This window comes from Hoplias malabaricus, chromosome 4, assembly GCF_029633855.1.
Source record: "Hoplias malabaricus isolate fHopMal1 chromosome 4, fHopMal1.hap1, whole genome shotgun sequence".
NCBI lineage: Eukaryota > Metazoa > Chordata > Actinopteri > Characiformes > Erythrinidae > Hoplias > Hoplias malabaricus.
The window spans coordinates 55450876-55465884 of NC_089803.1; the positions used below are offsets into that span (position 1 = coordinate 55450876).

Consider the following 15009-nt stretch of genomic DNA (forward strand, 5'->3'; position numbering starts at 1 on the left):
GCATATTTTGCTTCTCTCTTTAGGCACACTTTCTCTTGCTCATTCACTTGTAGCATTTGAGACACACTGTAAGAATATTACACATTTTTTTTTTACGTTTATTTTCAGCATCAAAGTACAGCATTTTTCTACTGTAATCCAACTAAACAGTGGAGTAAATATCTGGCTAATGGTGAAAATAACAGTAGCGCAGTCCGTTTTGAAATAATATCTTTCCTGATTACAAGTTCCAAGGTTAAATGCATTCTTTTAATACTGGTGAAAACAATAGCTGTTTAAAAAATAGTATTGGCACATCTTTAATATCAATCACCACTCAGTGATTCGGCTAAAACTGGAATTCAGAAATATGAAGTTGTGTTTACAGTATAAAGTAGCCATTAAAGAAGGAAGCAAGGAAAATTCAGATAATAATTGCAGATTAAATGAGTTCACCACATTGTGACATTATTGCACTGGCATTATGTATATAAATGCAAATGGGGAAGAAGACATATTATTTGACCCAAAGAACATTACGCTGGTGTTGAGAGAAGTGTGGTGTTTTGAGGTTGAGCGTGTGTTTAGTCTGGGTAGTAAGAACGGTAGTGGTGGTATCGTGGGTACTGCCCATCATAGTAATACTGCCTCCACTGATCCACTTTCTCCCGGTTCCTCTCATGCTGCTCTGTTGAGAGAAGGAGAAAGACAGTATTTAAGTGGGTTTGGTGTTTAGTTTTACTAGGATGAAGAATTTAAGGTTGGGTTAGTGATAAACCATTATTCACTACATTCTACACATTCAGTTTCATGTTTTTCGTGCAGCTGATTGCACAGGGAATTTGGATATTTAAAGACATATTCCAAATAATAGGGAATGAAAATATCCAGGCTGAAGGGAGTTTCAAACGGGATGGATTTCATGCCCTGTGGTTGGGAAGCTCCTTTTGGAATACAACAAGATGCAGAAGGAAAGAGTTTTTATGATCACGCTGACTTTGAAAAATCTTAATATTTAATAATGACATTCATTTAAATTAAGGTCTATACAAATTTACCAAATTACAAATGCTGTTCATGGACAAAATGGATTTTTATTTTAAAAATGCAATGAAAACTGTAAAAATCTGTGATTTTTAAACCTAAATGAACTGTAAATTTGCTCGTTTTTGCCTTGGGACAGAGGAATATTTACTGCTACAACACACTCACAGAATCTTGCAAGTGGAATTTTTGCCATACAAGACTGGGGCATCTCAGCACGTTATGGTCATTGATGTCTGATTCTTCTCTTAAAGATGCACCACAGGAGATTTGGACTGTAAACGGGCAATTTAAGCTTATGCAACCTGTGTCTATGTAGACATGCTGTTGTAGCCTAAATGAGGTGTGGCACTGTCTTGCTGATATATCCTTGGATTTTTCTTTGGAAAAATGGCAGCATATGTCCCTAAAAATCCCAATATTATGCCTCCACATCAATAATACCTTCACATTTATGCAAGTCACCTTTGCCGTGGGTACTGCTGCACCTCAAAAGCAAATGTTGGCTTTTGCACCTACTGCTAATAACACTGTATTTACTCTTTTTTAACACATTAGCAAGACGGTTTTTGCATGCAGTGCAGTCTGAGGACTCAAAGGGCAATCCCTTCAACAAAATCAACAATGGTTTGAGATTTCTTTGGGTTTCCTGAATTTGGGAAATGGTAAACAGTGAAAGACCTAAATTCTTTGCTGTTTTGTGCTGAGGATTCAAGTTTGGCATAAATTAAATGTAGCATTTATTTTGCTCTGTCCCAACTTTTAGTTTTTGAATGTGTTACAGGCATCAAATTCTATAAGGTCCAAGAGTACTAACACATCACAGATTCCTTACAAAAAGTCCATATCCAGCTTTATATCAAAATGTACGAGAGTAGGCATTGCACACTGCTTTATATTGTGTACTCCAGGCTACTGATCAATTTGGAACATTATTTCCATCATTACTCCTCCAGACAGTAGAGGCTTTTTAGAAGCCTGAGGGATGTGTTCCACGTTTGAGTCAAACTACTTGAAGAGATCTTACCGTCTCGCTCTTCCTCTCTATGGTTTTCGTACTCGTTGCTCTGCTCTTCATAATACTCCCTCCTGCGCTCTGATGCTGCCAACTGCACTCTCTGCTCAGCTGAAGGGGAAAAAGAAAAAAAAACAGCATTAGCTCCATTGATTCCTGAAGAGCACACGGAGGCTGGATTTAATTTAACTTGACTGCAGCCTCTAACTGCATACTATGCATCAGGTTTTCTTTTTTCCAGACTGCTCACCACACTTCCTCAGTCACTCCCAGAAACTGGAGGAACCATAAGAAATAACCTTTCAATATGTGGGAAGTCTTGTCTAGTTACACAGTTAATAAATTATATAAAAATAAATTCATTAAAGAGTTAAAATAAAGAGCACTGTGACAAACTCTGAGGCAATTTTATATTTTTCTCTGTGTCCAATTAAAAACATTTATATCGTAAAATAATAACTTTAAAGGAGAAGGAAAAAACTTAACTTTCAGTGGAAGTGAATGGGACGGGGGGAGGTGTGTATTCTAAATAATTTTGGAGCATTTCTATTGGTTCATCCATGAAATTTTCAAACAATATGAGGGACAGTTGCTATGTTCAAAGGTTCTGCTATGTTCAACATTAAGACAAATTCACAACAACCATTTTGTATCTTGTATTCCAATATTTTGTTTGGTTTGTATGTTATATAGGGCAGGTTATGAAAGAATTTGAATGGCTAAAAAGGTTCAAACATATCTTTTAGAAACAAAATACGCTTTTAAAATAAATATTCTTATAGCCTATGTACTCACCAAGCAACCATCATTCTACAAATGAGGTCACACGTACACTTCACTGTTATTTGACTGCATCCAGGATGTTACTAAGGTCATCATGATTTAAAGTGAAGTATAAAAGTGTGTTGGGAATTTTCCAGACCGAGTAAAGTGTTTGTGTCACAATGGGTTCTTATGGGTTAATTTGACAGCAACGAGATGTGTGTGTGTTTGTACATATATATTCTCCAAAAACACATGCTAGTGTGTGGGCTGGCTATTCAAAAATTAGTGTGTGAAGCACTGTGATTTACTGGCGCCCGGTCCAGGGTGTGTTCTTGGATAGACTCTATCTCCATCACGATCTCAAACTGGGTGAAATGGTTACAGACAGTAAACTCCAGCAGCACTGCTGTGACAGATCCACCATGACAGATTGTACCAGCTCAAAACACACCAACACCACCACCAAGTCACTACAGCTCTGAGAATGAGCCACCAGCCTGTTCTGTGGTGGCACTGTGGGGGTCCTAACCATTGAAAAACAGGGTGAAAGGATGCAAACAAATTAGGAAATAATGCAGCACAACAGATGAACTACAGTCTATCATTTTAGCTGAGACACTGGGCAGTGAGTGCAGAAACAAGGCCCCCCCACTCCTGCTTCAAAAATAATAAAGGTTTTTGCATATCTTTCCACTGTGGGTCTGAAAGGATGTGGGCATCAGAGTCTACCATGAAAACAAGAAGTTTAAAAAGGAACATTTGCAAATGAATCTAAGATGCTGCTGGTGTCATCAGAACAATGAACAATGAACCACCCCATTGACTTGGATCAGTCCCAAACAGAAAATACAACCGATCTCATCTAATGTATTCAGAAGTGCAGATTTTAAAAAGCAAATCTGAAAAGAAAGGAAGAAGTAATTAAGGCAAATGGCAAAATGGTAGATGTGGTAAATATTGGAAAATTGGATATTTAGTTACTGAGGCTTCACTGTAATTTTCTGTAAAAGATTCTGTTAAAACCTCTGGCCGTTTTGACTGGGAATTAACCAGCCTCTGACATTAGTCATTATAATGATGCTTCTAGACTTGCCCACACTGTGCCGAGCAGAAATGTTGTTGATAAACCAGTGCAAAGCTTGAGATTTGCTGCATTTTGTTGCTAGTGTGCAGAGAGCACACTGCAGTTAGAGGCAATGAAGCACCAAACTTATAAAGCACTTCTACAGTAGACTGCTCTAATTTGGCTGCCCTCATAACGTTATCACTTTCCTTTGGTGATATTCCAGTACTAACAACCTCTTAGCTGAAGCCAGCATAAATAAAACAGAGTTCAGTGAGATCACCAAATCTAACCCTAACCCAGAAACATTCCCTATAGGGCTGAGCAATGCAGCATTTGTTAGTCTTATTGGCCTTTGTAAAAGTGATTATAGCAGAAGGCTGCTAAATAATCACAATTCAAGCTGTGGGTGATTTGTGGCTGTTAATCAAGGAACTGACGTAATCCATGTAAAATGAAAACAATGCGGGCTGATGTTTAGTCGTGTCACACAAGTGATTCACTTGTTTTAGCTTGGCCGGCCTGCGCAGACTCATACAAGCTTTGAATTCTCTTTGGCCTGTCCTAACGAAAACTCAAACACTTGTTCTGAACATTTTTAGCATGTTGTTTTTCAAAAGATGCCTGAAGTGTAAGGCCAGTTCAATTCTGTAAAACACGATCTTTCTGTTGTGTTGATTGTTTATGTCTGTTGATGTGAGAAATATCTCTTTTCCAAGTGATGTGTGTTATAAATCTCCATTTTGTGTTGGGTTAAAATCACATGACATAACACTAAAGTGGAGTTGGAGTGTGGCTAAAAATATGAGTCTACGAATGTAAGCCATCCATGAAAGAGAGAAAACACACACACACATACATACATAAACAAATGATCTATTTAGGTGTGAGCACATTTCACACATCCTAGTGAGCACTGAGAAACCCCCCACCAAAAAATAAAAAGGTGGGCAGCCAACTACAGTGCCCGGGGAGCATAATATAACCAGGCATTTGTCTTTTATAAACAATGTGTGCCATGTGTGTTTCTTGCAGAGTCAGGCACAAAATACTTCCTCATTGTTGGCTGTGCTTTACATTACAACTCTTGTAAATACCCAAAAGTGTTGGAGGGTGAGGGGACTGGGGCAAGGTGGGGCTGTATGACCCTTTTGTAGCTCTTAATAGTGAACTGTATTTCAAAAAATGCCCAATAAACACCAGTGATGTGTTATTTGGCTTATAACCTGTATGTTTCTATAGAAGCTGTGACTGTAGCAGTAACAGCTAACGCTTAGAACTGTCATTTTATTTATCTCTGTCAAAGTCATGGCTTTACTCATTCATTTTATTAAAGAATATGATTTGCTAGTTCTTCGATTCAGAGAATCAGGTTTTATTTATCACTTAAGATGATTTTGGAGATACAGCATCATCTGAACACTGCAGGCACTCCATATTACTGGTGAATACTGTCAACCTGGGTCTGGGGCTGAACTCAGAGGACAAAAGCTGCAAGGCAAAAGCACTAGTGAGATCACTGTTACTCAGTGGAATTCTGCTCTCGGTCAGTGATCTAAAGGGTCAGTGGCTAAAATAAACACCCTGCGCCAGGCTCCTGTCCCAGGGAGCAACCACAACATCAACAGCGCCAGCGATTCCCTATTCATCCACAGCCAGAACTCACAACAAACAACTTTGAGGCTCTGAGCTCCCTGGTTTGAGTGTCACCCTCAACAAAGATGAGTACTTAAACAAATACTCGATAGCTATATATATATATATCAGATTATTCTACAAACGTGTCACGTCTTTGTGATGTTCAAACCTTAACTAAAATTTGACAATGAGCATTTTTTAGCTACAGGTTTTGTGATTTAAAAAGGGATTAATATTTTAAATTCTAATCTCACTGTCCGTTTGATCAGCTCCACTGAGTTTCAAAGCCATTTGTTTCCCTACTGCTCTGCAAAGTATGTTGCCCCTGGCTTCAATCTGTTCTTCATTTGTCAGGACCACCACAGAGCAGGAATGGTTTGGGTGATGGATCATTCTCAGCGCTGCATTGACACTGACGTGGTGGTGGTGTGTTAGTGTGTGTTGACCTGGTACGAGTGGAAGTGTCACTGAACTCCAAAAAGTCCCTCAAACAAAAACTGGAACTCCAGTCCAGTGACCACTGATGAAGGACTAGAGGACAACCAACACAAACTGTGCAACAACAGAGGAGCTACTCTGACTTTCCATCTACCAGGTGGACAAACAAGGTAGATATGTCTTAGAGTGGAGAATGAGTGGGCACAGTGTTTACAAACTCCAGCAGCTCTGATGTGTCTGATCCTGTAAGGGGTACTGACTACTGAATACCACGAAGAGAGATGGCTTAAAAGTATACAGAGCAGCAAACGGATTTTAGGCTGCAACTGTAGGACTATAGAGTGCACCCATGTGGTCAGTGGCGCAAGTAAAAATGGACAATAAGTGTAGTGTAAAAGAGATCATTTTAATGTTTTGGCTAATTGATGCAGAACCAAACACCAGTGTAAAAAACCTGAGTCTGAAGTGTTAAAATAATTCAGGTCAGTCGTAATACTGGTTGCATGTAAGGTGTATGCTTCTTTTAAATATACTTGGGGTACTGACATTGTTAAGTCTCTGAAGTGAAAGGGTTAAACGTACTTCTGCATATGCACATTCCACCCTCAGCTCCAGCTGCTTTCTTTCCTCCAACCTGCACTCTTCAGTAGCAGCAGCATCTCGCACGAGCACACACACGCTGGTTAAAAAGTTAAAACAGACTTTTTTCCAACTGTTCCATCCCTTAGTGCTTGAGATGGCAAACTAACACTATCAAGTGGCACGTGTGTGTGTGTCTTTCTTCCAGAGGAGTGCAGTTCCACACAAACTTGACCACCCTTATAGTCGTTAATCCTCAGCATGCTACTGTTTTCAAGCTGTCCTTTTGTCTTTCTTAACCATAACCCACACTAAAAATATCCAACCACAGCCTCAAACCACTCTCACACAAATGCCTAAACGCTACAGGCGTAGTTATGGCTGGATGATAGGAAGAAAATAAATCTGGATTTTTCTGATCACGATTGTGATTTAAATGTGATCTCTTTCTATGAAAATGACTGTCTAAACATTGTTGAAAATCCAGGCCTACTTTTTTCCCTAAGAAAATCAGTATGGTAATTTTTTTCAGGCTTATGACATGAGCTCTGAACGTAGTATGTGAGACGTCAAGTTTAAAAGCTCTCTGTTATTAGGGTAACAATTTGAAAAAGCCTCCTGGGGGATCGAACTGTCATCAGTGTTGTCTCAGCCTCCTGACGCTGGGAGTCAAATGGCGATTTTTCCATTGATAGGTACCTACTCAGATCATATCTGCATGCTTTTTGGAGCTTGGACACTGTTTGTTTTTCCATTAGCAAAGCTAATCCCTGAAATGTAGCCTGTGATGTTGCAAGGCACCCTCTACAATGGGAACCGCAGGCTTTGGCAACCTACAACAATGGCAGCTGTAACGTTAAGCGTTGTTCTCTCATTGTGTATTCGTGTTTTTGTTCATGACATTCGTGTTCAGACAGATCAGTAGAGTTTTTTCATGCTTTGTTTCACTGTCCAGCTCTTGTTCAGTCAACTCCAGTCTTTCGGTGGCGTTTGAGCGTTTGAACCTCTACTGTACTACTGTCTCTACTGTTGCTTGGAGATTTAACATATTGATAATTTGTGCTGGATGTCTGCATTTTCTTGTGATTGACAAGTCTCTCTGGCCAATCAGTGCTCTACAAGGTTTACACAAGGTCAAATTTAGTTCCTGCTCTGACTTTTCACACTTGGAACCACAAGCGAGCAGGTACTAAAAATATCCAGCTCCAGGTATCCTGTAATGGTAAAGCAGAGCCAGCCGAGAGTTGAGTAAATATCATGCAGTGGAAAATTGCCATAAGAGAACACAAACGATCACACTCTGCTTCAGTGATTTGGAAGGTCCAAACCTCTCCCCCACCATTCAGCACAATGATAGCCATCACAGGCACCAGTTAGCTAACAAAACTGGGCAGTTAGTGTTTCACTCCAAGTTTATTGAGCTCACCTGCACTGCCTATAATACGTATTCACCCACTTGGATGTTTTCCCCATTACAGCTTTCATTAAAGGAATCACGATCAATATAATTAATTAAAATATGTATAATATAAAATAATTACTGCAAGATTTCAGGGAATTGGTGCTAGTAGTGTCACAGTTAGTGAAATGGAGATCAATTTGACTTAAGGGACTGCTGTAAAAAGACACATATCTGGAAGGTCTGATCACTGGTGAATCTGTATTCCTGGCTACAATTACACCATAAAAACAAACAAAGACTCTATACAACCCCAAGGAAAATTTATTTAAAAAGTAAAAGTCAGAGAATGGAGTTCAGTTAAATCCATCATTATGAAATGGTATGGTGTAAATCTGCTTAAAGTCATCCATCCTCACAAACTGACTGGCTGTGCAAGAAGAAGACAAATGAGGGAAGCCACCAAGACACCTCTGACTACTCTGAAGGAGTTAAAAGATTCAGTATCTGAGAGAGATTCTGCATACAAAAACGTCTGCTGAGGTTCTTCACCAGACTTTTAAAGCTTTATGGGAGAGTGGCAAAGAGAAAGCCACTGTTGACGAAAAAACTCATTAAAGCTCATTAAATCTTGACCTCAGTTTACACAAAGGCAAACTGCAAGAAGGTTCATTGGTCTACTGAGACCAAAACAGAGCTATCTGGCCATCAGGGTAGATGCTTTGTTTGGTGGACAACAAACACTGCTTGGCCAAACAAACAAAGAATCCCCACAATGAAGCATGGTGGTGGGAGCGTCGTGCTGTGAGGATGCTTCTTGGCATCAGGTCCTGGAATGCTTGTATAGTGTATAATGAATGCAGCAAAATGCAGGGAAATCCCAGAGCACAATCTGATTCATTGTGCAAGAGATCTATATATTGAGAGAAGATTTAATTTCCAGCAAGACGTCGATCTGAAGCTTATAGTGAAAGCAACACAGAAATGTTTTTAAAAAAAACAACAAGGTGAATGTTCTGGAGAAGCCGAGTCAAAGTCCATTGGTGAACTTGTGGCTGGACTCATGCCCAATCACAGTGCATCCTGACTGAGCTTGAGGAGTCTTGCAAAGAGGAATGGAGTAAAACTGCACTGTCGTGATGTTTAGGCCTGAGACCTATTCACACAGACTCACAGTGCTGTGATTGTGTTTATTTGATTAAATTCATGAAAAAACTTGGGCGGCACTATGGCGCAGTCACACGGCTCCAGGGACCTGGAGGTTGTGGGTTCGATTCCCGCTCCGGGTGACTGTCTGTGAGGAGTTGGTGTGTTCTCCCTGTGTCCGCGTGGGTTTCCTCCGGGTGCTCCGGTTTCCTCCCACAGTCCAAAAACACATGTTGGTAGGTTGATTGGTGACTCAAAAGTGTCCGTAGGTGTGAGTGAATGTGTGTGTGTGTCTGTGTTGCCCTGTGAAGGACTGGCGCCCCCTCCAGGGTGTATTCCCGCCTTGCGCCCAATGATTCCAGGTAGGCTCTGGACCCACCGCGACCCTGAATTGGATAAGGGTTACAGATAATGAATGAATGAATAAACATCATGACATTGTGTTAACTGAAATATGGTGACTGGGTTCATTTGTCTCAGAGGGAGAGCTTGTCTTCACCCTTTCAGAGTTGTGAGATTTGTTATATTTAAGTTATAAGTAAATCAGGTTAATATATATATATATATATATATGTATATATGTATTTGAATGACTAACATATATACTTATGATTTCAGTTAAAAAAATGGAGCCTTAGACTAAGTGGGAAAATAACATCAGTCAATGAACTCAATGATTTTTCTTGCAGCTTCGTTTGTATATATGATTTTGCATGATTGCATAATTACATTAAACTTTCTCTCATATGCATGTAAACTGCATGTTGCTTCATGATCCAGCACTTTTCAGAAGCCAGACGGCAGCTGCTTTATTTAATTCATATCATTTTATGACTGGCCAAAAGAGCCTGCTCCTCTAACAGCATGTGATCTTTGAGATTTAATGCACAAAAGTGCACGTTAGGCTTGAGTTTGACACGTGCCGTGATACTTGGTCTTTGAGATGAACAGAGAAGGACACGGGGCTATTGTTAGAAACAGTTGGATCACAAATGCTTGGAACTTACCTAAATACTCGGCTTGTGTTTTCGGGGATCTGCGGCCACGGCGTTTGAAAAAGTTGGAGGCGTCTGATGCTGGCGCAAAAACTCGCTTCGAGGGTGCTAGAAAACAAAAAAGATTAGAGAAGCAACTGACCAAGTATGGTTTTCATTGAGAGATTGTGTTACGCTGAACTCACCACTAGCTTCACCCTGTTTTTCATCCTTCACTGCTGCACTTTCGGCCTCTGACAGCACTACGGGGAAGGAGACAGAGAATGTATGAATATTCCAGGTGGGAATGTCAAACTTAGATTTTGAGAATTCTATATCAGTTTTTCCTAAAAAACATGTTGAAATGTGGACTCTTCAGACCACAGCACAGGTTTCCAGCATCTTTTGGAACATCTGATTTGAGCTTGGGCTAAGAGAACCTGATAGAGCTCCAGCAGAGAACTAGTTTCCTTCTAGAATAACAGAGCTTCATGTTGCATTTCATGATGCAGCTGCGACTGTGTTAAATAACAATGGTTCAACCCATTGTTTCAGGCCTTGCATGTCATGGACTGGGTACCTTATATATTCATCATTTTAAAGTGGAATGATTGAAAATGATGTAAGATGCAGTGTTGAATGCATTGTGACAGAACTGAGTGCTTTGAAACAGCAGTGAACTTCCTTTGATTTGTGCAGCGGAGGAATAACACATGTATCCAACCCCATTTCGTGCATTAAGCCTAGTGTGGTGCCTTGTTCTTACAACTGGTTCAAAAATTATACATTACATTAATGTCATGCGTCACTTTTATTTATAACATATCTTGGTTTGACTGGAGCGGCACGGTGGCAGGTAGTGTCACAGTCACACAGCTCCAGGAACCTGGAGGATGTGGGTTCGATTCCAGCTCCGGGTGACTGACTGTGAGGAGTTGGTGTGTTCTCCCCGTGTCCGCGTGGGTTTCCTCCGGGTGCTCCGGTTTCCACCCACAGTCCAAAAACACATGTTGGTAGGTTGATTGGTGACTCAAAAGTGACAGTAGGTGTGAGTGAATGTGTGTGTGTGTGTCTGTGTTGCCCTGTGAAGGACTTGTGAAGGTCCAGGGTTTATTCCCACCTTGCGCCCAATGATTCCAGGTAGGCTCTGGACCCACCGTGACTTGAATTGGATAAGCGGTTACAGATAATGGATGGATGGTTTGACTGTAAATTTGTACGTGTGAATGCTAAGCAAACAGGGACAAAAATGTAAAAAACAAAAAAGTATAATTTTCTGTACTTCATTATTTCAAACTATAAGAATAAATACACCCTTACTCTTATTTTGTAACTTTTCTTTTGTGTGTGTTGTAGGCATACATTTTTTAATTTTGAGAATACAATCAGATTTTTTCAGTGAAAACATTGTAAATCAGGTCTTTGTATTTTTATCAGATAAAATTTTTTTCAAGAGAATAAAAAAATCACAGAGACTTGTTTATACTATACACAAAAAAATTCCTACCTTTAGAGAAACTGGGGTTTTGCCATACATCTGCCAATTCAGCCTACATTCTTTAAAATAAATGTGCTCCAAAAGATCCTTTAAGCAGTGCCATAGAAGAATCATTTTTGGTTCCATAAAGAAACATTTTTGCTAATATGTTTAAATGGGTAAAGAACCTTGAGTGATAGATTTTTAACCATTTAAAAGGCTCTTTACACTCACACATACCTTAAACAAACATGGTTCTTTGTGGAATCAGAAGTGGTTCTTCTATAGCATCACTCAAAGAACACTTTGTAGCACCTTAATTTTTAAGAGGGTAAATCATCGTAGGTTTTTCCGCTGAAGTCATAAAAAGTGTATAAGTTTTGACTGTTATTTGAATGAGATTTCTTTAAAACTTCTTTGAAAGTCAAGTGCAATGATAGGTTTGTTTCCAGACAGTCAGGACAGGTACGATATTTAAAACTTTCCCTGTATCTTCCACTTCAATAAATCTGCTACAGACTGTCTGCAGTAAAAACACTCCGTGTCACTGTATGAACTGGGAAAGAGTTTATTAACAACAAAACAAAATAATTCTTATTAGAGTTTTACAAAGAGTTATTAAAATAAGTCTGATATGAGTAATTTCAAGCACATATTTGTATTTAGTTATCACCATATTAAACTCTGTCACAAAACTGTCACAGTAGTGGTCCCCATAAGGGTATACCCTCCATAAGTTTTGGTAGGGAAAGTGTCTTTTTTTGAAAAATTGGGATTACTGCATCTTGTTTATAGCCTTTTTCCCCTATTTTAAAACCTAAATACAAATATTTACATTATTTCTTCTGGGAAAACTGGTACAATTGTACAGTTTTTTTTTATATAATTGTGAAAACGTATTGAACTGAATTTTTGAAATTTTTAAATTGAATTTTTATTTACATTTTAAAATAAAACACTTTTACCATAATACGATAAGTGCTGTGCTGGTGTTGCATGATAAAATGATAAATCAACTTATAAAACTTTAGCATAGTACAAAATAAAATAAAGAACCAGTCAAACAAAACCAAAGACTGTTCAAACCTGGGGGTACTCACAAGTGAGGATGAGGATGGTGGGCAACAAGGTCAGCAAAATGATGTGCATCCAGGCCATGGTTCAGTCAGTTTCTGTTTCTGGGCGTGGGTGAGGGTGAGTGACCGTATTCGGCAGGTAGCACAGACTCAGCAGTCCTGGGACCTGGTGCATGAGTGTGTGAGGGAAAGAAAGAGAAGGAGGAGAAGGAGTAGGAGAAGAAAGGGAGGGAGGAAGAGAGGGAGGGACGGGGGACCGAGGGTGAGCTGGAATTTCACTTGCCCTGGGGAACACAGGAGGAGAAAGAGAGAGAGAGAGAGAGAGAGAGAGAGAGAGAGAGAGAGAGAGAGAGAAAGAGCCGTCAAAGCAAAGAGACAAATGAAGGTCCACTGACACTGAGCTGGCAGGAGGACATCATTCTTTTCTATCAGCCTTCAGTATTAGCATCTTTCAGTGTGTTTTAATCAGATTACTTAACACCAGGTTAAATTTCTCATGAATAGAAGAGTGGCTATGTGTGAGTGTGTGTAAGAAATGCATTCCACATACGTCTATTTATCTGCCAGGGTATAAACTCTACTAAATTTAACAGCCTGAAAGTGGCACTTTCACCTGTTGGCGAGACACACCCACATTCTATCATTTATGTGACTGAGATCAGAGGGTCCATTAGCGCTGGGCCCAAACAGACGACAGTGTGAATCTTTTGCTATTTACATTCAATGATGAAATAAGCCTTGTATGTAATTATCGTCACTGCAGGCATCACCTTTGACCCTCACAGAAATACACTGTTGAAACTGTATGTTAAATCGAAAATGCTGTGATTTAATGGTTAGGGAAGAGGGCTTAGGACTGGAAGGTTGGCTGCCAGCCACTCTGGGTCTGTGTTCACTGCACATAGAGTACTAGTGCGTGTGTGTGTGCAAAAGACACATTAGAGTGTAAAATGACAAATAACTGTACATTTCACATTTCATTTCATATGTGTAAATTCACCATGCTCAGTGCCAGTGTTGGTTTAAGGGCTAAAAAACCCCAGCAACTGGTTGCACAGCACTGTTCCCTTCCCAGATTGGGCAAAACACTAGCCTGTACCAATAAGAGTCTTTAGCCAAGATATTTGATGCTGTATTAGCCTACCTATGTAATACGATTAAAAAAATGTAAACTCATGCCTGATAAGAGCATCTGCCAAATGACGGAAATATATTCTGTTTCTGTTCTATTCTTCAGAAACAGGCCGTAGAGCTAAATCATGAGTGGAGTATCCACAATGTTTTCACTGGCATAACTCAAACTTGAAAATGTATGGTAGACATATAGATAGAATACATAAAAATACCATTTAAGGCAAATGACCAAAACTCTACCCAATGTTTAGGAAACCTGTCTGCGCAATTATATTCTCACCGCAGAGCACATCCCTGAAATGCAGCCAAATCAGATTGCTATATGCTTCACGTGAAGTATCATTGCATTTTTGTTGCTTGCCACTACAAATATATGAACAATATAGTGAGTTTAGTGGGACACGATGATTGGTCAGCTTTTTTCTATCCAAACCAGATGAAAATCACTAGGCCTGTTCCAAACAAAAAAAGTTTACAAAACAACTCTCTCTCTACAGTCCATCCATTGAAACCAGCTTTTAACAAATGAGACAAAACAGTTTTAAAGCAGGATGTGAAGGATTTGATGGTGCCAGATTGTATTACCCTCTATGGAAAGTAGGTGAAAAGCATGAAGTATCTGTGCACTAAAGTATCTGTCACTGTCCAATGGGAAAAAATACAACTTAATTTTAAATGGAAGTCAATGTAAAAATATTTTATTTCATGCAATTTTGGAGCATTTCTGTTGAGAATCATAAAATGTCCACACAATGTGAAAGACAGCTGTGTTTATTTAAAATAGTAAAAAAAACAGGGTATATATTTTTTTCATTGGGTCATTTCTTACATAGTCACATCACATTATTGTGTATTACATTTTCTTAAAGATTTGGATACATCTTGTTGTTTGCAGGCAAAGAACACATTAAACTGAATAACATTAATTAATTCTCTATAATTGCTTTATACTGTTCATGGTCATGGGGTGTTCGGAGTCTATCCAGAATCATTGGGCACAAGGCAGGAACACACCCTGGATTGGGCCCCAGTCACATCCAGGGCATCACACATTCACTCTGACACTCACCCTTGTGGACAATTTCACACAGCCAATCCACCCACCAGCATGATTTTGGACTGAGGAAGGAAATTGGAGCACCAAGAGGACACCCACACAAACACATGGAGAATACTGCAAACAGAACTCACAGACCATGACTGAAGGCAGGGTTTGGACCCTGGAGCTGTAATAGGAACACTACAATGCCGTCAATAATTAAGAATAATAATTATTAATAAA

General features: G+C 39.5%; 1 protein-coding gene across 1 annotated transcript; it reads right to left on the bottom strand.

The window, feature by feature from the left end:
* Positions 1-98: 98 nt before the first annotated feature.
* ucmaa (upper zone of growth plate and cartilage matrix associated a) lies at positions 99-12799 on the bottom strand. Its single transcript, XM_066669616.1, has 5 exons — positions 12618-12799; positions 10247-10303; positions 10074-10169; positions 2051-2149; positions 99-667 (listed from the first exon to the last, which is right to left on the bottom strand). Exons 1-5 carry the CDS (start codon positions 12673-12675, stop codon positions 564-566), a joined length of 414 nt encoding a protein of 137 aa, XP_066525713.1. The 5' UTR covers positions 12676-12799; the 3' UTR covers positions 99-563.
* Positions 12800-15009: the final 2210 nt, after the last annotated feature.

Excerpts from the sequence above, each read along its gene's own strand:
- ucmaa (XM_066669616.1), bottom strand. The coding sequence starts at position 12,675 with ATGGCCTGGATGCACATCATTTTGCTGACCTTGTTGCCCACCATCCTC. Across the intron at positions 10,170-10,246 it reads AAAACAGGGTGAAGCTAGTG|CACCCTCGAAGCGAGTTTTT; the intron begins GTGAGTTCAGCG and ends TTTGTTTTCTAG. Across the intron at positions 2,150-10,073 it reads AACACAAGCCGAGTATTTAG|CTGAGCAGAGAGTGCAGTTG; the intron begins GTAAGTTCCAAG and ends TTTCCCCTTCAG.